Here is a 22,830-nt window from a genome sequence, read left to right on the forward strand (position 1 = left end):
TTGACCTGTTTTTCTAAAGGTTGGTGTTAAGAACATAAGAACATAAGAAGAGCCTGCTGGATCAGGCCAGTGGCCCATCTAGTCCAGCATCCTGTTCTCACAGTGGCCAACCAGGTGCCTGGGGGAAGCCCGCAAGCAGGACCCGAGTGCAAGAACACTCTCCCCTCCTGAGGCTTCCGGCAACTGGTTTTCAGAAGCATGCTGCCTCTGACTAGGGTGGCAGAGCACAGCCATCGTGGCTAGTAGCCATTGATAGCCCTGTCCTCCATGAATTTGTCTAATCTTCTTTTAAAGCCATCCAAGCTGGTGGCCATTACTTGTGAGAGCAAATTCCATAGTTTATGCGCTGAGTAAAGAAGTACTTCCTTTTGTCTGTCCTGAATCTTCCAACATTCAGCTTCTTTGAATGTCCACGAGTTCTAGTATTATGAGAGAGGGAGAAGAACTTTTCTCTATCCACTTTCTCAATGCCATGCATAATTTTATACACTTGTATCATGTCTCCTCTGACCCGCCTTTTCTCTAAACTAAAAAGCCCCAAATGCTGCAACCTTTCCTCATAAGGGAGTCGCTCCATCCCCTTGATCATTCTGGTTGCCCTCTTCTGAACCTTTTCCAACTCTATAATATCCTTTTTGAGATGAGGCGACCAGAACTGTACACAGTATTCCAAATGCAGCCGCACCATAGATTTATACAACGGCATTATGATATCGGCTGTTTTATTTTCAATACCTTTCCTAATTATCGCTAGCATGGAATTTGCCTTTTTCACAGCTGCCGCACACTGGGTCGACATTTTCATCGTGCTGTCCACTACAACCCCGAGGTCTCTCTCCTGGTCGGTCACCGCCAGTTCAGACCCCATGAGCGTATATGTGAAATTAAGATTTTTTGCTCCAATATGCATAATTTTACACTTGTTTATATTGAATTGCATTTGCCATTTTTCCGCCCATTCACTCAGTTTGGAGAGGTCTTTTTGGAGCTCTTCGCAATCCCTTTTTGTTTTAACAACCCTGAACAATTTAGTGTCGTCAGCAAACTTGGCCACTTCACTGCTCACTCCTAGTTCTAGGTCATTAATGAACAAGTTGAAAAGTACAGGTTATATCTTCCTTCTGTAACATAAAAATTATACAGCCACAACAGTGGCTGTATACTATAGCCAGCGTGGACTTTTTGCATTCCACAATGTTAAATTGAAAATACCCCCATGCCATTCCGATACTTCCCATAACCTCATTTCAAAATAAAACCTTACAAAACTTATAGTCCTGAACTCAGAAACGCTTGCTTTACAACCCTCTAAGTTTTCATGGCGATACACAAAACAGTCAGAGAGAATAGAGAGTTCAAAGTATAAAAAGAGAGAGAAAAAACCCAGAGCCCTTTTTTCTGCAATTCTCATAATTTGTTGAAATTAATTAAACATCAGCCACATTCACAGTGTACCTGTAATCCCCATACTCTGACCTTCATCTTTTACAGTTTAAAAGTTAAAACAAAAACTGGTTGGTTTTTAATTAACTAATTAATTTGGTAACATATGCTTCTGAGCATATGGTGAGTGGTGGCAACACCTGCCATCTCCAAAGATGGACAATTATATTTTTGTATGTTGGTGTATGGAATTGGTGTTCTTCTTACTTTGCTTCTTTCCTGTGTTACTAATGTTTCTACAGAGAATCTAAACCAGAAAATTTTATTTCGCTCATCATTCATCCTAGAAATCTGTGTCAAATTCATTTTCATTAATTTCAAAGTCTTTTTATTGGCCAGTGTCATATGATGGTGAAGACAGCCTTTTGTATTTCAAATTGGAGGTTATGTTCTATTTCTATTTTGGGTGCATAAACATTTGAATCTGAAACTGCAGTTTGATGTAAAATCAGACTGATTACAATATGTTGCTACTTCAGTAATTACTCTACCTGTTGGAAAAAAGAGGATGCCTGTTTTCAGCCTGCTATGTTTAAACCACTTTATCTAAGGCAAGATGTTCACGATCAATTAAAAACATAGAGCACACCTAGAATTTTGCTAGAATATATTTCACCTCCCACTGTTTTATCTTGTGCAAATTGAGACACTCCTGAGGTCCACTGGAGACTATTCTGCAGAAGTCAGTGCCATTATTCCACAATCATTTTTGGAGTTTTTTTAGTGTAAATTTTGCAAAATGTTGCTGTACTTCACATATTCATAGAAACAAAAGCAATAGAAAATTATTTCCTATAGAAAACTTCACTAAAATTGCAAAGTAAATGAGACATATTTAAAGTGACCATCTGAACTATATCAACTGTCTTAATAATGTTGCTTCCTCCCTGTTAAAAGAAGATCAGCACAGCACATGTCTTCTTTCTATTATTTGGGCTGATTGCAGGTGTTGCCACCACTCACCATATGCTGAGGCACATGTTACCAAATTCTTCCAAGCTACACAGCAAGTGTATTGGACTGTGAAAGACCAACCCAAATGGTGTTTGCATTTTGACCAATTTGTAGGGCAGTACAATATCTCAGAGAGGAGGTCAGGTCGCCTGTTCCCCTGGTGCATTCACTATAGCTGCCCAATTTCCCTGCTTTTTTAAGTTTGATAGAAATATCGGTTGGCTGTAGGTATGTTCTTAAACCTCAAGGTTTTTCGCCTATTAGTGAATAATAAATTAAAGATGGGTTTTATCAGAACCAATCACACTTGAGATAAGAGACAAATAGAGCAGTTTGCACAATGAAGCAACCAATGGTATCCTGCAGATACCATCTTATCACACAACATAGGAACTTTAGTGTAGTGGCACCTACCCTTTGGAATTCACTCCCCTTAAATATTAGACAGGTGCCATTTCTGATATCTTTTTGGCGCCTACAGAAGACCTTATTCTTTCAACAAGCCTTTTAAGTAGAGATCTTATCCCAGTCTGCGTCTGTGTTGGAATTGCTTTTAAAGCTTTTTGGAAAAGATGTTTTTAAAGATGTTTTCTTTTAATATATTTTTAAAATGTTTTTAATATATTTTAAAATCTGTTTTTAAGATGTTTTAGAACATTGTTAGTGTTTTTGTTTGCTGCCCTGGACTCCTACTATGAGGAAAGGTGGGAATAAGTAATAATAATAATAATTAATAATAATAAATAAATGTTTTTTACTACAATTAGTATTGACCAGGGTAGCTGTTGAGAGCCGGCACTTGCAGCATACTAGCTCACAAGTAGCTAGGGTTTTCCTTTTATGACTCCAATGCCCAACCAAGATGAAAGAGTTCCAGGCTAGGGATTGATAATGAAACTGTCAATATCATAATGCCATTACACAAATCTATGGTGTGACAGCACTTGAAATACTCTCAGGGCCGCCAGCAGACAGGTAGAAAGGGTCCATTTTGCGGACGCCTGGAGCCAACAGGGATCCCAGACTCTTAGGTTTCCTTTTTTAAAAAAGTAAATTCCTAGGTAGTCTAGAACAAACCATGCCAAAATGTGACTGACCCATACACACACAATTTCTGTAAAATGAGCTCACCTGCTGCTCCAAGTCTCCACCCCTTCACATTTTTAACCAGTGAGTGTGGTCAGAGCTATGATTGAATCAACCAGAAATTAAAAGCTGCTGCTGTTTGTTTCTTTCTGCTTAGTGTCTGTTTCCTTGTGATCTCCATTTGAGATCAGGTTATGAGTTATTTTCTGAAGATTCTGCTACCCAGTAGTACACCAGTAAATGTGGTTGGTTGTTAAAGGACTCCCCACCCCCACAAAAAAGGCAAATGCAAAACTGAAAACTTCACAAAGAGGCTTAGGACCTAAATTCCAGACACTTGTTTAGAATTTGCTGTGTAATTAACTTACAGTAAAATGGTATACATGTCTACTTAGAAGTAAGTCTATTTGTGTTTAATGGGGCATACTCCCAGGAAAGTGGGTACAAGATGGCAGCCTAGGCTTTCTTGTGAGGAAGGGGCAGAGAATGGTTCATGGTGAGAAGGCACCTTATGCACACCAACCTGGAAGAAAGCTCAGTTTAGATTGGGAGCATCTAAACACAATAATCATGCCAGATGGGCTGAAGCCTGGAGGTGTACTAATGAAGGGCACAAAACATGTTCCTTTATAAAGATACATCACTTTGTTTAAAGGAGGCAAAAACTGATGCCTATAACATAAGCATTAACTCCCCTTTTGCAGCTATTTTATACCATATGTATCTTTACAACAGCTATGTGAGGTAGGTTTGGTTGAGTTGATGACTGTCCCAAGGCAAAACAATTATGAGTTAAGTGAGTTTAAAATGTGAAACTGTATGTGTTCAGAGTACTTCTTTCAAGGCTGGTAAATGGCTTTTGTTGTAAAAGAAACAGGAGTGTAATGTAGCAGTCAAAGCATGGAGGGTGGGGGTTGCCTGATTTCCTGGCTTTGTGTGTGTGTTTATTTTTAGTGTCTAATCATCTCTTTTTTGCCTGTGCTATATTGCGAATTATACAGTTACAGATGTTAATTTTCAATATATATCAGGTTGTCCAAATGTTTTGTTGCTGCTGTTTTTATAGCATGAAGCAGTGGAATAGTGGAGTGGAGAGAAATGTTCCCATGGGGGGTATGGGGGTTCTTGGAGTGGATTGTGCTGCTGGTATAAATACTTAATGTTTGTTGCTGTACAAAGAGGTTTAGAAAAGGGCAACCAAAATGATCAAGAAGATGGAGCAACTCCCCTATAAGGAAAGATGGAAGAATTTGGGGCTTTTTAGGTTAGAAGAAATGTGAGTAAGAGGCAACATGATAGAAGCTTATAAAATTATGCATGGTATAGAGAAAATGGATAGAAAAAGTTTTTCTCCCTCTCTCCTAACGCTAGAACTCATGGAGATTCAGTGATGCTGTATGTTTGTTTGAAGATTCTTGACAGACTGAAGAAATTACTTCTTCACACAGCATGTAGTTAAACTATGGAATTTGCTCCCACAAGAGGCACTGATGGCTACCAATTTAGATGACTTTAAAAGAGGGTTAGACATATTCATGAAGGATAAGGCTATCATTGGCTACGAATCATGATGGCTATGCTCTGTCTCCATGGTTGGAGGCAGTATGCTTCTGAATATCAGGTTGCTGGAAACCACAGGAGGAGAGAGTGCTCTTGTGCTCAGGTCCTGCTTGCAGGCTTCCCATAAGCATCTGATTGGCCACTGTGAGAACAGGATGCTAGACTAGATGGATCATTGGCATGATCCAGCAGACTCTTCTTATGTTCTTAAAGAAATCAAGGAAGTGTATATGGCTCTCCCCATTTCCATTTTATCCTCACAACAAGCCTGTGAGGTAGGTTAGGCTAAGACATAGAGATTAGCCCAAGAGCACCAAGTCATGGCTGAGTAGCATTTCAAATCCTTTATGCTCAAAAACAAAAAAGAAAAAAAACTTGCTGTAGTTATTATAAAGAATTAATAAATAACCACAATAAATGAATGCACTGCTTCTTTTTAACCATTTAAAACTTGAATTTATCCAAGTGTAAGCATCTGAAAGAATTGCTGTTGTTAAATCACTTTTGACCCCTTCCATCTGAAATATCATGCCTGGTTTTGCATTGAATGTAGCATTGACTGCCTAAGACCAGCATATGAAAAACCTATAGCAACGTAACTCATTTACAGCTCATGAACTTTCTTCGCATGGATTAAAGCTGGCATTGAAGGAGAGCAGGGCTCTAGTGTCTTTGACATCTATGTGGCAAGCAGATATTAAACAGAATAAGCCTTTTCTGGTATGGAACTACAATTATTGGGAATGCTTGAACTATTAATAGTCTGTCTGTTGGACATTTTATTATGTGTTACCCAATTTATTTTTGGATGCTGCTCCCCACAACCTACAAAACAGGGTACAAATTTGCATATGACATAAAGTGTGTGCAAATTTGTGTCTTTTGTGAGTGCAGTGGGAGCCTAACCCACATACCAGGCCCAGAAAATCCTGTTGGCACCCCTGAATACTATTTACAGTTCCGGTCACCTTACCTCAAAAAATACTGTAGAACTGGAAAAGGTTCAGAAAAGAGCACCCAAAGCGATCAAGGAGTCAGAGCAACATTCCAGTGAAGAAGAGTTGCATTTGGGGCTTTTTTGTTTAGAGAAAATGGCAAGTAAGGGGGGGCATGAGAGAGGTATATAAAATTATACATGGGGTTAAGTAGGGATGGGTGAGAATTCTGCTGAATTTGGATTTAGCACTGGGTTTTTCAATGGTCTGTATATTCTCCATCTTTGTGGAGCAGTCCTGTTTGCTCCAAACTTCAGCAGCTTTCCCCCAACACCAGATTTCCCCCCCCCTTGAATATAATGTTCTTTTACTGATTTTATGCACAGCACACAATACAGGTTTCTCTCTCTCTGTCTGTCTGTCTGCTACTCTCCTCCATTCAAATAATCCAGGCTTTACACAGAAGGAAGCAAGCCAAGTCTCACCAACGTTAAGGACTCAAGGCTTGCTGTAGGGCTGAGGGGGCACCAAAAGCTGCTTTCCTCTTTTCCTTTCCAAAAGGAAAACAGTCTCTGCTTGCTAATGTGAAAACTGACCAGCCGCAGCCGCAGCACAGGAGGCGGCGGCGCAGAGCTACTTTCCTTTTCTTTATCAATATTTTCTTTCAAATTATGTTTTCTTTCAAAATACTGTTTTTCCCCAAAAAATACCAATATTTTTTTTAAAAAAAACGATATTTTCTTTCATTTATCGATATTTCTTTTCAAAATATCAATATTGTAAAAGAAAATATTGATACTAATATCAGTTTTGTGGGGAGGGGAAAAATCAGACCAATAAAAGCAGCGGATAGAGGAAAAAGAATGAACTCGAATCAATACTGCCTGTTAGGTTGTCAGAATACTTTCGAAGCGGCACTGGCCAACTGCTGCCATCCCTAGTATGGAGAAAGTGGAGAGGGAGACTTTTTCTCCCTCTCTTATAGTGCTAGAACGTGAGGACATCCAATGAAGCTGAATGCTGGAAGATTAAAGACAGACAAAAGAAAGTACTTGACACAGTGCATAAATTGTGGAATTTTAAACCACAAGATACAGTGATGACCACCAACTTCGATGGCTTTAAAATAGGATTAAACAAATTCATGGAGAAGAAGGCTATGTTCTACCTCCCCTGTCAGAGGCAGTATACCTCTGAATACCAGTTGCTGGGAATCACAAATGGGAAGAGCTCTGTGATACTCAGGTCCTGCTTGTGGGCTTTTTAAAGGGACCTGGCTAGCCAGCGTGAGAACAGAATGCTGGACTAGATAGGCCTGTGGCCTGATCCGGCATGGCTCTTAAGTTCTTAACAATTTTTTGTCCACATTTCTACATTTCGGCCCATATCTCCTAGAACTTCCTTTCTTGTATCTACTAGATGCTGTTTGTCCCTTCCCTGTTGCTATTGCTAGACAAATTAGCATAGTGTGGACTTCTCACTCCTTGTTCCAACCAATATGTATTTTAGCCTGCCTCTGAGTGAAGCCTTAAAAGCCATAGTCATTTCCTTTAGGGATGAATGCCTTTTCTTTTCTTTTCTTTTCTTTTCTTTTCTTTTGCACGATCAGTCCAGCAGTCAATTTTCTCAGAAAGGTACTAGAAGAAAGGTACTAGATGAACCCAAATTGTGTGTTAATTATAAATTTATTTTACAATGAATTTAAAATGTTAGGGTGTTCATATTGTCAAAATGAACTTATTTATTTAGATTGTCATATTCTGTTTTGAAATGAATTCACATTAGACTTAACTGTAATGATGGTTTTTTTGCTTTTGTGAGCCGCTTTGGGCGTGTTTTTGTGGGAAAGCGGCATACAAATTGAAATGATAATAATTTTCCTACTGTTCTATGTGTACTGATTTTTGTCAACACCTTTGTTTTCAGCGTGTATTTGTTTGGGATTTGGATGAAACTATCATTGTCTTCCATTCACTTCTTACAGGATCTTATGCACAAAAATATGGAAAGGTATGTGACTGAAATTCAAAACACTAATCCTACAAACTGCTTTTGTTATTTAATTTGTGCATTGAAACTGTTAATCTACTGTAAGTCATGATTTTCAAAGCTTGGAACAGTCCCATAGAATTCAGTGGCATTTCTGGAATAAATTAATACCTCGGAACAATTCATATTCGTATATTGATGTTCTTTATATTTCCTTGGGTATTTCTCCTGTCAGTGACTTCTAGCACCCCCATTTGCTTTTTTTTAAAAAGTGTTTCCAGAAATCTGGATTCCTATCTTCCTAATTTCACCTGGATGTATTATAGTTCATTGGCATAAGAGAAATTCTGTCAGTATTAAATGCTTGAGGACAATTGCAGTACAGGGATAAAATAGATAACTCAAACATTTCTTAGATGGGTAGTGTCTGGAGCAAACAATCTGCAGGGCATCTGTCTCCCGAGGAGGGGAGGATCTGATCTTCTCCTCCTCTGGTGTGATCAGTGGGTTAGGTTCCAGACCCCCGCCGAAAAGCGAAAAGCGGATCAGCTGGAGCGTGCGGGGGTCTGGATCCTAACCCACTGATCGCACCAGAGGAGGAGAAGATCAGATCCTCCCCTCCTCGGGCGCGATCAGCTCGAGCGAGAGACTGATCATGCCAGAAGAGAAGATGAGCTGTAGCATGCTACAGCTCATCTTCCCCTCCTCCGTCGTGATCAGCTCGAGCGGGGGAGTCTGATTGCACGCCAGAAGAGGAGATCAGCTGTAGCATGCTACAGCTGAACTTCCCCTCCTCTGGCGCGATCAGTTTGAGCGAGGGAGTCTGATCGCGCCAGAAGAAGAGAACATCAGCTGTAGCACGCTACAGCTGATCTTCTCCTCCTCCGGTGCAATCAGCTGGAGTGTGGGGAGCTCCAGCCCCCCCTCCAGCTGATCGCCCCACTGGTGCCATATTAGCGGAATGCCAAAAAGCGGGGCGCCGAGAAGTGGGGCCCTACTGTATTTCAAACCGTATACAGAAGCTTTATTCATATATATTATACAGCTACAAGAGTGGCTGTATACTAAGCATGGATTTTTCGCATTCCGCAATGGTAAATTGAAAATACCCCCATGCCATTCTGATGCTTCCCATAAGCTCATTTCAAAACAAAACCTTACAAAATTTATAGTCCTGAACTCAGAAATGGTTGCTTAACAACTCTCTCAATTTTCATGGTGACACACAAAATAGAGAGAATCAAGAGTTCAAAGTGTAGAGAGAGAAACTAGACCCCTTTTGGACTTTTTTCTGTCAGAGTTCCCATAATCTGTTTAAATTAATTAAAAATCAGCCATGTTCACAGAGTACCTGTCATCCTATTACTGACCTTGCCCCATACTCTGACCTTCATCTTCTGCAGTTTAAACGTTAAAAAATGCGTTGCTGATTTTTAATTTAAGAAATTTTACATGGAACTCAATGATAACGTCGGGCATGCTCAGTAAGAACCAACTTTCAGCGTTCTAAAACCAGACTCACAGCTGCTTAGCTTTCCTAATTGGGGCCACACCAACACCAGACCTTTATTTCACTTGAGACAGTCATGGATTCCCCCAACGAATCCTGGGAAGTTTAGTTTGTGAAGGATGCTGAGAGGATACTGTTATTCCCCTGACAGAGCTCCAGTGGCCAGAGTGGTTTAACAGTCAGCCGTTCTGATTGAAGCTCTCTGAGGGGAATAGGGCATCTCCTAGCAACTCTTAGCCCCCTTCACTAACTACACTTCCCAGGATTCTTTGGGAGAAGCCATGACTGTCTAAATGAAATAACAGTCTGGTGTAGATGTGGCCAGGGACAGCTTTGGTTTAAATTTGGGTGGGAGGCTACATGTGCCTGTTGTACAATAAAAAGGAGGGGGGAACCCAGAAAAACAATGTTCACAATGTTTTCCTTTTGCAAAGGAAAAGAGCTTCCCCTCTGCCCAGTGCCCACCCACCTAATTGCCTTCCCTCCCCTTCCTCCCCCTCCCCTCCCTGCCCCTCCCCCAGGTCAGTATCACCTATCCTAAGCATGACTGAACAGGAGTAAATCCCACTGAACTCAAAAAGCATGCAAATGATCAAACCTACCCTCCCCTCCTCCTTCCTCCCTGTTGCCCCTTCCCTCCCCCTTTCTTCACCCTTTCCCCCTCCCCTTCCAATCCCCTCCTTTCCCCTCCTTCGGCTCCCCTCCCCCCCTTCCTCCTTTCCTCTACTCTCCCCTCCCTCCTCCCCCATGCTCAGTTTTACCTATCCTAAGCATGATTGTAAGGGAGTAAATCCCACGAAACTCAATAAGTATGCCAATGATCAGACCTGCCTTTCTCCTCCTTCCCCTCTCCTTTCTCTTCCTTCTCCCTTCTTCTGCCCCTCCCATCTTCCTTTTTCCTCCTCCCCTGCCCACTCCAGGCCTCCCTCCCCATGGTCTTTTACCTATCCTAAGAATGAATCCACAGGAGTAAATCCCACTGAACTCAATAAACATGCAAATGATCAAACCTTTCTCCCCCTTCTGCCTTCTCCCCTCCGCTTCCCATCCCCTGTGGTCAGTTTCACCTATCCTAAGCATGATTGCAGGGCAGTAAATCCCACTGAATTCAATAAGCATGCAAATGATCAATCCATTCTTAGCAAACTTGCACAGGATCCCATTTCTTACCTCCTGGATTAAAAAGCAGAGAAATTCACTAATAGGCAAAAAACGTTGCGGTTTAAGAACATACCTATAGCCCACAGATATTTCTATCAAACTTTAAAAAGCAGGGAAAGTGGGCAGCTATAGTGAATGCACCGGGGAACAGGACACCTGACCTCCTCTCTGAGATATTGTACTCCCCTACAAATTTGTCAAAATGCAAACACAGTTTGGGTTGGTCTTTCACAGTTCAATCTACTTCCTGTGTAGCTTGGAAGAATTTGGTAACATGTGATTCACCTATTAGTGAATCTTTATTCTGTTGAATTACAGGAAAATGTTTAAAGCTTTTCCTCTGATAGCACTACAGAATTTTCAGCCACTTAATTTTGACATTAAGAGAGGGACAGTCTTTGACATGATTCAATGTCCGTTCCTCAGCCTGACTCCTCAGAACTATAAGTGCTGGTTTTCCTGAGATATTTTTATTTTGTCTCCTAAGAGGCATTCTAGTAGATGGCCCAATCTAGCACAAACGTCCACAGACAGACTGTCTGGCTCCAATTTATGCCCACTGCTAACATAACCAAAGGCATTTGTATTTTGATAGGGAAGTGTTATAGTTGATCTAGTCTCTCTTGCAATGCTGGCAATCTCTGGCTAAAGGTCATGTTCTCTAGAGCCAATGAACTTAGAGGTGTTTGGTTTGGTTTGTTTTTAAATCAGCAATACATCCTTGGGTGGGTGTTTCTTAAGGGCTTGCAGGCATGGAGGATATTAATGCATGACCATTCCTGTATGCTTCAAATTTACAGTACAATCCTAACCATATGTACTCTGAAGTGTGTCCCACTGAATTCCTTACTAATGTGTTTAGGATAACAGCATCAGCCTCCCTTGCAGTAATTTCACAATTGCATAGAATTAAAATATTTGTTTCTTGACTTCATCTTAACCTGCTTTCATGTTTTATTTAATTTTATTTTATGTTATTTTAAATTGAAGATGGGGTCATACATCAGATTTTTCATACGATTGCAGCTGTGTGAAATTTGCTTCATGTGTGATTGACAGTCACCTTGAAATAAAAGTTGGTATAACTGAAATGACACACTCCTACATCAGGACTGTGTATTATTCTCATAAAATAAACTGATTTAACAAATATTTAAATGGTCACAACAAATAAAATGCTACTCAAACCATATAAAGCAATTATTGTTAAGGCTATGATCATTAGTATGAAATATTGTTGTTATTCTTTATAACTATAGTCCAGCATAAGAAGCATGGACTTTCTTGATCTAGTCCTCCAGAAGCTACATTTCTCAATTCCCCATAACGTTATGAAATGTATCAGTTATTTATCAGTTATTTATAAATGTATCAGGCTTTACCCATGCATTTAAATCATGTTAGCTGCAGCTGTGAGAACCCTGGTACCTATACAACCACATCCCCTGTTGTTGGCCCATTTGTATGTAGCCTGCAGTAACAGCTGCTCACTTTTGTCTCCCGATTCTTCCTAAATACAGGCATACCCCGCTTAACATCGCTTCACTTAACGTTGCCTCGCTATAACGTACATGCTCCATACGTCCCCATACCCCGCTTAATGTTCGATGCCGCTGCCATCTAGTGGTGATTGTGTGCAGTACAAGTGAAGACAATTGCTTCACTTAAAGTTTATTTTCACTTAAAGTATACTCTCCGGTCCCATTGAGAACTTTAAAGCGGGGTATGCCTGTACTTGCTGCCTAGATGATTTCTTCTTTATTAACAAGACTTCTCTTTCTGTTCGTACCTCCTAAGCAAAGTTGCATCTTGCAATGATTTTCTTTATTGCGAACATCATGCCATTTCTTCTTCCCAAGATTCACAGCTTTAGAGAGCTGTGTTCCTCTGGTAGGAGAAATAATATTTGAATAAGCGTCACATTGCAGATAGTTCTTTTTCCCCTTCCACTGGTGGTTCTTTTCTTTCTGTCTTTCTTATTTGGAGGGTGATTGAACCATTTCTCTGCCTGCTGGCTACCCACTTAAAATCACTCAAAATCAATGTTCTTCTGTGAGATGTATTGAGTATTGATTTCTGGCCCAGATGAGAGCTGGGGAGTCCTTTGGGAGCAGGGGTCCAATACAATTTGTGCCATCATTCTTATATATGGATTGGTTCTTGCTCTTAAATATCTTACGGCATACCTATGTGGGTTTGCTTAGAAGTAAGTTCCATTGAGTTCAGTGGGACTTACTGATAGGTAAACATGTATAGGATTGCATCCTTTACGTTTCTTCTCTTTATTCACATGTATTTGCATTTTGCATTTTGTATTTTTCCATTTAGATTATTCATATTATTACTGTGCTAGTAATTTATTGTCTCATTTATTGTTCCCGCATTGTTTGTGTTAGTATTTGCTTTTGTGAGAATTTTATTTCTGAATTGCTATTATGATTCTGCATTAAACTGCATTTGAATTGTTGTTTTTACATTGATGATAAGTTGTGTGTGATATTATGTTGATAGATACATATTGATTGTTATAGTGACTGAAACATATATTTATGTTTTTGATGATTTATTATTGTTGTGTGCTGAACTTTTTTGTTATCGTTGGAAAACCAGCATACAAAGATTAGATCAAATCATAACATAAGAAGAGCCTGCTGGATCAGGCCAGTGGCCCAACTAGTCCAGCATCCTGTTCTCACAGTGGCCAACCAGATGCCTGAGGGAAACCCACAAACAGGACTTGAGTGCAAGTGCACTCTTCCCTCCTGCAGTTTCCAGCAACTAGTATTGATTATGACTAATCAAAATGAGGGTTTATAATCCAAATTAGGGATTGAGTTTTCTGGAAGTCTTGATGTCAAGTTTACCCTCACAGATTTTTTTTTTCGCTCTTTGATATCAACAATAAGCAGGTTATTTCCCTTCACCCCCCTGCTAAAACAACAAAAAATTCTTGCATATTATATGCATTGTTACATGCTTTATTATATGTGCTGTTTAGCATTGTTAAACAACAAAATGCATATAACTGTAAAAAAAATCTTTAATATTAACACTTATAAAATTATGTTGTGGAAATATATAGTGCGGGACTTGATTCTCATATGCATCATACATATAATATATTTTGGTGTATAATTACACATGTGGTTTGGACATAAGTGGGCACTTAATGCCATAGGTATTCTGGTGCAGGCAGAGCTTGATCTGGTAGGAACCATCAAATGCAGTGTTTAATTCTCAGGCATTATCTCTCCTTTCCTAGCAAGCTCCATTCCTAACTTACCTGAGTGGCGTGACTTGTCCTTGCAGCCCCAGTTGCTCCAGTGGACATAAGGTTCCTGTTGAGTGTTTGAATGTGGACTCCTCTGTTGTGTCATGTCCTTGGGACTGAACTCCCCATCTTTGGGGGAATGAGGCCATGGATGCAGAGTACCTAAGAATATTAAAGCCAACCCCAAATGTCTCTACTAATCCAGAAGTACTTGTGCAACAGAATCCCACTGGGACAGTAGCTGCCTGACCCAAAGAAGTCACATAGCCCTCCTCTGACACCAGGGATTCCTGCTTAGAATCTCAACTGGAATAACAGGAATTCCAAAGTGCCTCACTTCATGCCTTAAGTTAGAACTTGCCCTACTCTGCCTTACCTTGCTCTGTTGTTATTGTTGCTGTTGTTATTATTATTATTAAAATTTAAATTTATATCCTGACCTTTCTCCCAGTAGAAGCCCAGGGAGGCAAACAAAACACTATAATACTCTAAAATATCTTAAAAACAGACTCTGAAATATATTAAAACAAAACATCTGTAAGACATCTTTTTTAAAAAAGCTTTAAAAATATCTTAAAAAGCAATTCCAGCACAGACGCACACTGGGATAAGGCCTCTACTTAAAAGGCTTGTTGAAAGAGTAAGGTCTTCAATAGATACTGAAAAGATAACACAGTTGGTGCCTGTCTAATATTTAAGGGGAGGGAATAGCAAAGGGTAGGTGCCACTCCACTAAAAGTCCACAACCTGTGTTGTGTGGAACAGACCTCCTATTAAGAGGGTATCTGCAGGAGGCCCTCACCTGCAGAGTGTAGTGATCGGCTAGGTATATAAAGGGTAAGACAATCTTTCAGGTATCCTAGTCCCAAGTTGTATAGGGCTTTGTACACCAAAACCAGAACCTTGAACTTGGCCCGGTAGCTGATAGGCATCTAAACCTAAACTCTTATCTTGGGTCACAACCCCTGTACTGTTGAGGCAATTGGCTGAAACAGAACATGTGGCTTTCCACTGTTTCCTCTTTGCTTCATAGGGGTTATTTATTTTATTTATTTATTATTTGATTTATATCCCACCCTTCCTCCCAGCAGGAGCCCAGGGCAGCAAACAAAAGCACTAAAAACACTTTAAAGCATCATAAAAACAGACTTTAAAATACTTTAAAATTAAAACAAAACATCTTTAAAAAGCTTTTAAAACATCTTTTTTTTAAAAAAAAGGTTAAAAACATAGCTTTTTTTAAAAAAAGAAAGGTTTAGAAACATATCAAAAAGCAATTCCAACACAGACGCAGACTGTGTTATTACCTCTGAGTGAACGTATTATTTTGATTAAGACCGACACTCCTGCCATGCCCCCATCTCCTCCTCCCTTGTACTAGCAGTGTTCTCTTATCAGTGCAAAACTATTGCTATGCTAATGTAACTTTTTCTGATGGTGTAGTGATGTGCTCCAATAGTACAGGGCAGTTTGGAAGTCATCCTATCCTTCCGAGAAGATGTAATTCATAGATATGAATACTCTGTTTATAATTTATGTATATGTATGTATTGCCTTCAAGTCGATTCCGACTTATGGTGACCCTCTGAATAGGGTTTTCACGAGGCTGAGAAGCAGTGACTGGCCCAAGGTCACCCAGTGAACTTCATGGCTATGTGGGGATTCGAACCCTGGTCTGCCAGGTCGTAGTCCCAACACCTTAACCACTACACCACATTGGCTCTCATTTATAATTTAGTTTGGATATAAACCTTTACAAAAGAAATTAGATATGTGTTCAAACCTGACATTAAGATATCAAGAGAATGGTTCCTTAATTTCTTTCCTCTGCAGCACATTCACATAAAACAGATAGTTTATAGTTATTATATAATTATTGCATATTAATTAAACTGGAATGTTTGCCTTTAGAATTCATGTCTCATTCTTCTGAAATTTTCTCTCCAAGTCCTTAACATACTTGGATATAATCAGTGGACTCCTTTTATTGTGTAAATATCTAATTACAGTGCAACTCAAAATAAAACTATGCCAGGCTATATGCACATATGTAACTGAACAGAATTGCAGCTTTTAAGAGTTCAGTTTAGTCTACTCATTACATTATAAATATATTCTTTTTATTATCTTCCCCAAGGATCCACCTGTGGCAGTGACTCTTGGACTTCGTATGGAAGAAATGATTTTTAATCTTGCTGATACACATTTATTTTTCAATGATTTAGAGGTATGTATCTACAGGATGTGGATTAGCCTATGTGCATCTTAGCATCTAATTTCTTCTTTCCTGTAAATTGTCAGTGGCTAGAAATAGAATTTTATAGAAGCTGGTTTGATGCATATATATTCCCTTCCCAAGGGTCTCAGCAAATGTGAGACTGGCAGAAACTGGAAGTGTTTGATGGAGAATAATACCTGACAATTGTCAGCATCTAACACAACTAGATGCTGCACAGAAATTAAAGCCTCAACCTGAAAGTTTACAATCTAATATGGACAGTTTCTTAAGAGTCTTGTGCTGTTACACAAGATCACAGTTAAAAATGGGATTATAGGCCTAGCCCAGATAGGCTTATTTAATTTTTTTAATAAGCTTGGGGTTCTGTGTTTTTTTTGGGGGGGGGGGACTTTGTATTTAGCTTATGTTTAAATCCTTGGGTTTTTTCCCTTCCCCATCTCTTCTGAAAACCTTTACTGAAGTATTTTTAAATGCAGCTTCTTATCAAGTTCTTCAGTGCTATGGCTTCCTGATTTAGCAAGAACCTCTATAGCCTTAGTAGAGAGAATATCTTATCTTCTATCATAGATGTCTTACATTTCAATATAACTGTCCTTTATGGCAAAATGATGTCACCCTAAATCATGGTTTAGTGAGATGTATGGAAGCAGGAAGAAGCTTTTGCTAATCTCTGGATTGCCTGCTCCCCTCCTCCCATTTGGCTAGGAGAAGAACTTTCACAGTTTTTAGCTTCACGTGTCCTGGATCTTGGCTTATCATGTCAACCTGACTAGGGATTGTGGTTTATCATAAATTTTGTTTAGTTAAACAAGTGAGCTTCATAGCCCATGTGTTGGCTTGTTTTGAAACTGACTAAAGATTGTTTTACACCACATTGCTTGGTCTGGATGACAGGATAAACTGAGATTCAGGGAAACTGGAAAAAGCTGCTTGGACTTCCCCTATCCATACAGGAGGTAGAGGGGGGAGCGTGCAAGTCCAAGGGTCACAGTAGCTCCTTCCTGCTCATGCTTATGTTGCTAAATCATGGTTTAGTGTGATGTGTGAACCTGTCCATGGTTGAAAGCAAAGGCATTTGTCCTGCTGCACACTGAAGATAATTTTGTAACAGCTGCAGCACTGGGGGACTGGAGAAGACCTGCCCTGGGAGTGAGTACCTGAGCATCTGGGTGCTTGCTTGCTCGCTGCTCTGGATTGCTGTCTCTTGAGACAGCTGAGGTCTCTGGTAAGTGCTGCAAGGACTGGGACCCCCCGCCTGACCCTGACTCCAGAGAGAGGCTGCAGTCAATCTTGCAGCCTCTTGCATCAGCTCCTGGCTGGGTCAGGGGGCATAAAACCGTGGCTGCCATTGGGGGTTGTCCCTTGGGGAACCCTTTAGGGAGTTCCGAAGGCGAGGACTCTACCCCCTTCTATTTTTCTTTAACCGACCTACAGGAGATTGGTAGCGGGGAGGGCATATGGTGCATGTGTAGTTCCTGTGCAGGGTGAGAGCCTGTGCAGTCAAATAAATGATAGGAGAATGTTACCAGATGCCTCCAGAGTGAGAGTCTGCAACTGGCAGAAAGCTGGCCCTCCCTGGGTGGTGGTGGGGGAAGTAGATGTGCCCTGTGTGAAATATATTGAGTGGGTCTTGACTGTTCCCAGTTCTCTCAGAGGCATACTGGGAGAACTGATTCAGGTAGGTTTTGTTGATGGGCTCTTATTGTGTCCATATTATGTGTTTAGGAGGAGTCTTAGTAAGGAGGAACATGGATGCCACCCTAAGTTCAAGGATCATGGGTTGAGGGAGCCATGGGGAGGTAGCGAGCTACTATAGAAGACGAGGGCAAGGGTATCTATGCCTTGTTCCTTGCTTCCACTCCTCTCATGGATGCGTTCCTCATTGCTCATCTGCTGTGCACACTGGCCTGTGTCTGCTGTTGTGGAACACCAGATCAGTACACAGTAAGACCAGACTCATCCATGGTTTGATCATGGATGATGGTGCTGATTTGGTGTGCATTACCGACCTCGGTGGGTTACTGGGAGGAGGTGATCTGACCCAGCTTTGCCCACCTGGATATTTAGTGCAACACCAGCACAGGCTGCAGGGACAGCAGGGGAGGAGTTACTGTGGTCTACAGAACTTCCATCGGTTACGTTATAGAGAACTGCAAATTTGTAGGGCAGTACAATATCTCAGAGAGGAGGTCAGGTCTCCTGCTCCCCTAGTGCATTCACTATAGCTGCCCAATTTCCCTGCTTTTTAAAGTTTGATAGAAATATCTATTGGCTATAGGTACATTCTTAAACCGCAAGGTTTTTTGCCTGTTAGTGAATATGTTTTTAAAGCTTTTTTTAAAAAGATGTTTTTAAAGAAGTTTTGTTTTAATATGTTTTTAAGGATGTTTTGTTGTAATATATTTTAAAGTCTGTTTTTATGATGTTTTAGGGTGTTTTTGTGCTTTTGTTTGCCGCCCAGGGCTCCTACTGGAAGAAAGGGTGGGATATAAATAAATAATGATATAAGTTAGTATCACTGTGATTTTATTTATTTGTATTTAAAATAATATTCTGATAACACCTCTCAGCATATGGACTCTTCTGTTCAGAGACCTAAATGGCCGCTTCTGATTAATGAGTCCTGTTCTGTGTTAGCCTACTATTTTTTTTTCTTGTCATTTCATTAACTTGCTTGTGAAATCATTTGATGATTTGTAGGTGTAATTCTTGGGAGACACCAGGAGAGAGCTATTCAGAGAGATTACTTTACAGAATAAGAACCTAATTTAGGCAAAGTAAAATAAAATTTAAAAATCTATACCTTTTCTTTAAAGTTAAAATATTCTATTACTTGTGGTAGTTTTATGATAAAGCTGTATGAAGATACTTTTTTTAGGAATAAGTTTGCTTAAGTTATATTTAGAAGTTGGAATGATAAGTACAAGTAAATTTTACATATGTCTCGTAAATTATGAAAATAGTCAACATACACTGTATTTTTTACTATCAGGGAATACATTTCTCATATGCTTAGAAGATAATCCATTCCAATTTTACTCTTGATTCCAGCAGATAATGGTGAATGAGAGTTGTTTACCCTCAAGACTGTAATTTCTCAGAGCTGCTACATAATAGAATTTTTGTTTTTACTGCAGTGAGTCATTGTTTTTATTGGATAATGAAATTACTGACAATTCCAAAAGGATAATTTTTTGTGGGTTATCTGTAGGTTTTGCACTCCTTAGTAAAAATGTCAAGTTTTGAACATTCCTGTAAGGAACTAGTTGCACTGAGATGTGATTTAAATTAATGTTACTGCAGTCAAAATCAGTTATTGTACATAAATTTGTAACCACACAGTAATGGAAAATATATTTTATCTTTCTTAGTTTTGAACTTGCACAGCCAGTGGTCCACTGTGACTTGAGTGTAGCCAGTTCTGTAGCTGTTTTGAAAGGTATTTTACCTTAAAATTAAAATTAACAGAGAGCTTTCCCCCATTTCTATCCCATCTCTATAATGATCAAACAATAATATCCCAATGTTATGCTAGCAGTCTGTTCACTTCCACTGTGAATGGGTGGGAATTAATTTAGGCTGATGTCCCAAAAGCACTTGGATTCCATACTGAATGAACTGTGTACAGTGCTAACTTCAGTAGAATTTTGGAGGTCCAAGCACCTTTAGGAATTTACCCTAAAACCTGAACAGATCATCTGCAATTTGAAACAAATAACTTCATTTTTTGTTTGCAGATTTTTCTCTGGTATGTTGTTAAAATGGTAATAATTGAGTTAAAAATAATTCTGGGGGAAGTGTGTGCATGGAGCACAAGAATTATATCCAAAGTCTTCCTGTTAGTGCTCAGCCATGCACAACTGGAAGTAGGTAAGAACCTAATGTATTAAAAAGGTGAGCCATAGCACCACAGAAGAGGAAGAAATAGGCAAGGCATTTTTTTCATCCTATGACACTCCTGTAGAGCATTGCTCCAGAAACAAAAAATCAAGGAAAAGGAGAGAGAAAAAATAATGTCCCTGGTAGTTTTGATCCACACCATACATTCATTCTAGTAATTTTAAAAATGCGAGGAAAAAAGTATATGAGCAAAAGCAAGGACTCATTCCCTGATATTTTTCATTAAATTATCACATACGTTTATCATTTGGATTTTAGCAGTGAATATTCCACTACTGGATTCATAGCAGCCATAGCAGTTGCACACTATCTAATCATCTTACATAATAATCTTGTATAGTGCTCCATATGCTTGCAAGTCTGTCTGCCCGCCATCCCGTCCTGAACTTCTCACAGGTGTTGATGGGAGAGAGACCTTGGGAAAAACAAAGAGGGACAGAACAATAATAGGCCATGTTTGGGGAATCTGTGACCATTTGTCTTGGACAGAGTTTCTCAAAGGCCAAGAACTGTTTAGGGGAAAGCCACTTCAACATTTTCAATGCCTTTCTGCCATCACTAGCCAGTACACCAATTTCTGTCATTCTTCTCATGACTATTTGCATTACTCCATCCCACTGCACTGTAAAGCTAAGAGGAGGGTAAAGTGGGGTATTGCAGGAGCTACCACTCCAGAAGAACTCTGCGATATAGGAGTGTCAGAAACTGAAACTGCTCTAGCCAGCTATTGTAGATTTAGAGGAAAACTATTATAAGTGCTGAAGTTTGTTTAAGGGTTGAGGCAAAGGTTAGGTCACTTCCCTGATGTAAGAGAAGGAGCTGTGGATGCTATAATCTCACTACCTCACCGAAGTTTTCTAGAAGTTGAGAAAGGATGCTGTTTATTGTGAATATGGGAGTGAGTAACTGAATATGAGGAGCTACCAGCAATCAGCCAAACCTGCTTACATATGCTGAGACATTTGAGGATGTGAGGTCCCTGGGGGAAAACACCCAGGTTATTAAGCTAATTTTCCTGTGTGTTTGCCTTTGGCATCTCACTCACCTATCTAGATTAGACCATTTATGCAGTGCTTGGGGAAACAACGTAACTAGCAGACAGTACAAAGTCGGGGAGCAATTGGATACAAAGATCCTCACAGAACAATGATTGTTAAGCATATTAGACACAGTCAACAATATCAGAAATGACTCTGAGGACTTAGAAATGAGCAAAAGCCAGCAAAGCTACTATACACACACAACTGTGTGAATTGAAAGGTAAACCTCCCTCAGAAATGCTTATTGTGAAAGGATTCACCTGCTCCTAGGACAGGTTTCCATACAGCTTCTGATGCTATCCTAAGAATGGGCTATAGCCAAGTAGGATAAAAGGGAAGAGGGAAAGAAGAAAGGGGGCACCAAGAGGGCCAAGGGGAAGGGGAAAGGAGAAAGTAGGTGATTTGGATGGAGGGAGCAGATGCTAACGGAAGAGAAGAAGGGCAGGAGCAGCTGAGTAGCAAAGGGCAAAAAAAAAAAAGGGAAGCCAAAGCTGGTAATTTTGGGGACTGTGGAGCTAGGATTTGCCTACCCAGTCAGCTGTGGCTAAGGGCCATTTAAATAATACACATTGCACCAATACATGACATCCAGGCTATTTTAGTATTTGGAACTCCTGTGACTAGGGACGTGCTAGAATTCCACCCAATTTGGATTTGGTACCGAATTTTCCATTAATTTGCTTATTCTCAATCACTGAGGATCAGATTTTAATGTAGTGAATTTCTGCAGCTATTTTTGAAAATAGACTTTTTCCCCAGGCATCATGCCTTTGGGAGGGTATTGGCCCCACCTAGTGTCCAAAGGCAGGAATGCACGGGAGTCAAGACTTCTGATGCTCCTTCTGGTGAGACCCCAGTCCATTCCTCACTTTGTCCTAGGTTGGATCCTTTGCCTTAGCTGTTGTGAGTTTACAATGCACCCCTCTACCTGTGTGTGTGTGTTGATTAATTTGAACTCTATCCAACTAATGCTTGGTACCGCTTCTCTCTACTGTGTGCGTGTAGCCATGTTAATGGAACATGATAATGGAAGTGCAGCATTCTGATATGCAGCAGCAGCCATCTACCTTATCAGACTCTCTGGCCTTGGCTGCTTCCCAGTCACATAAGCACAAAGCCTCCAAGACTTCCAAGCATTCCAAGTACACTAAGAAGTCAGCTTCTCCTGTGTCTGCATCCAAGCTTGATACTCTTCCTCCAGCTGAGCAGCAATGGTTATCATCTCCTAATCCCTTCAAAGTTCCTTGGGGCAGGGTCCAATATCCCATCGATACAGAGGTTGAACCACTGGATCCCTTCATCACTCCTGCAGAGGTGGAGGCTGAGTGGAGCAATGAGTTAGATGGGGAGGAGAACCTATCTCATCGTCTTTTTCAGCCCTCCAATTACCATGTGCTATTTCATAAAGCCCTTGCTATGTTGGGGCTGAACAGTCCAGAACCCAAGCCATCGCCTAACCCAGTCAAGGGTGCTAGGTTGCTAAAGGCCCCCAAGTCTCCTGTACTCACCTTTCCAGTTCTGGACCCACTGTGGGCAGACTGGCTCATGAGGAATGGAGCCATCTTCTACAGACTCATCGTGTGACAGCTTTTGCCACTAATTCTATTTCTTAACTCCTGCCTTTATGGATTTTCTGAAAGTCCCTGCCATGGACAGGCCCATTTCAAGTCTAGTTTCCAAATCTCTTCCTCCTAAAGAGGGGGACTCTCAGTTCAAGGATGCCTTCAAGCACAGGCTGGACT

At 40.3% G+C, this 22,830-nt stretch overlaps 1 protein-coding gene across 27 annotated transcripts in view; it reads left to right on the forward strand.

Annotated features, from left to right (window-relative positions):
- The window catches only part of EYA4 (EYA transcriptional coactivator and phosphatase 4), a 249,893-nt gene that overhangs the window by 204,758 nt on the left and 22,305 nt on the right, over positions 1–22,830 (forward strand). For all 27 annotated transcript variants that reach the window (XM_061623885.1, XM_061623886.1, XM_061623890.1 and 24 more), the window contains 2 exons: positions 7,905–7,988; positions 16,047–16,136. In XM_061623885.1, coding sequence (XP_061479869.1) covers positions 7,905–7,988; positions 16,047–16,136 — 174 coding nt within the window. The remainder of the gene's footprint in view (positions 1–7,904; positions 7,989–16,046; positions 16,137–22,830) is intronic.

The sequence above is a fragment of the Rhineura floridana genome, chromosome 4 (assembly GCF_030035675.1).
Source record: "Rhineura floridana isolate rRhiFlo1 chromosome 4, rRhiFlo1.hap2, whole genome shotgun sequence".
In the NCBI taxonomy this organism is placed as follows: domain Eukaryota; kingdom Metazoa; phylum Chordata; class Lepidosauria; order Squamata; family Rhineuridae; genus Rhineura; species Rhineura floridana.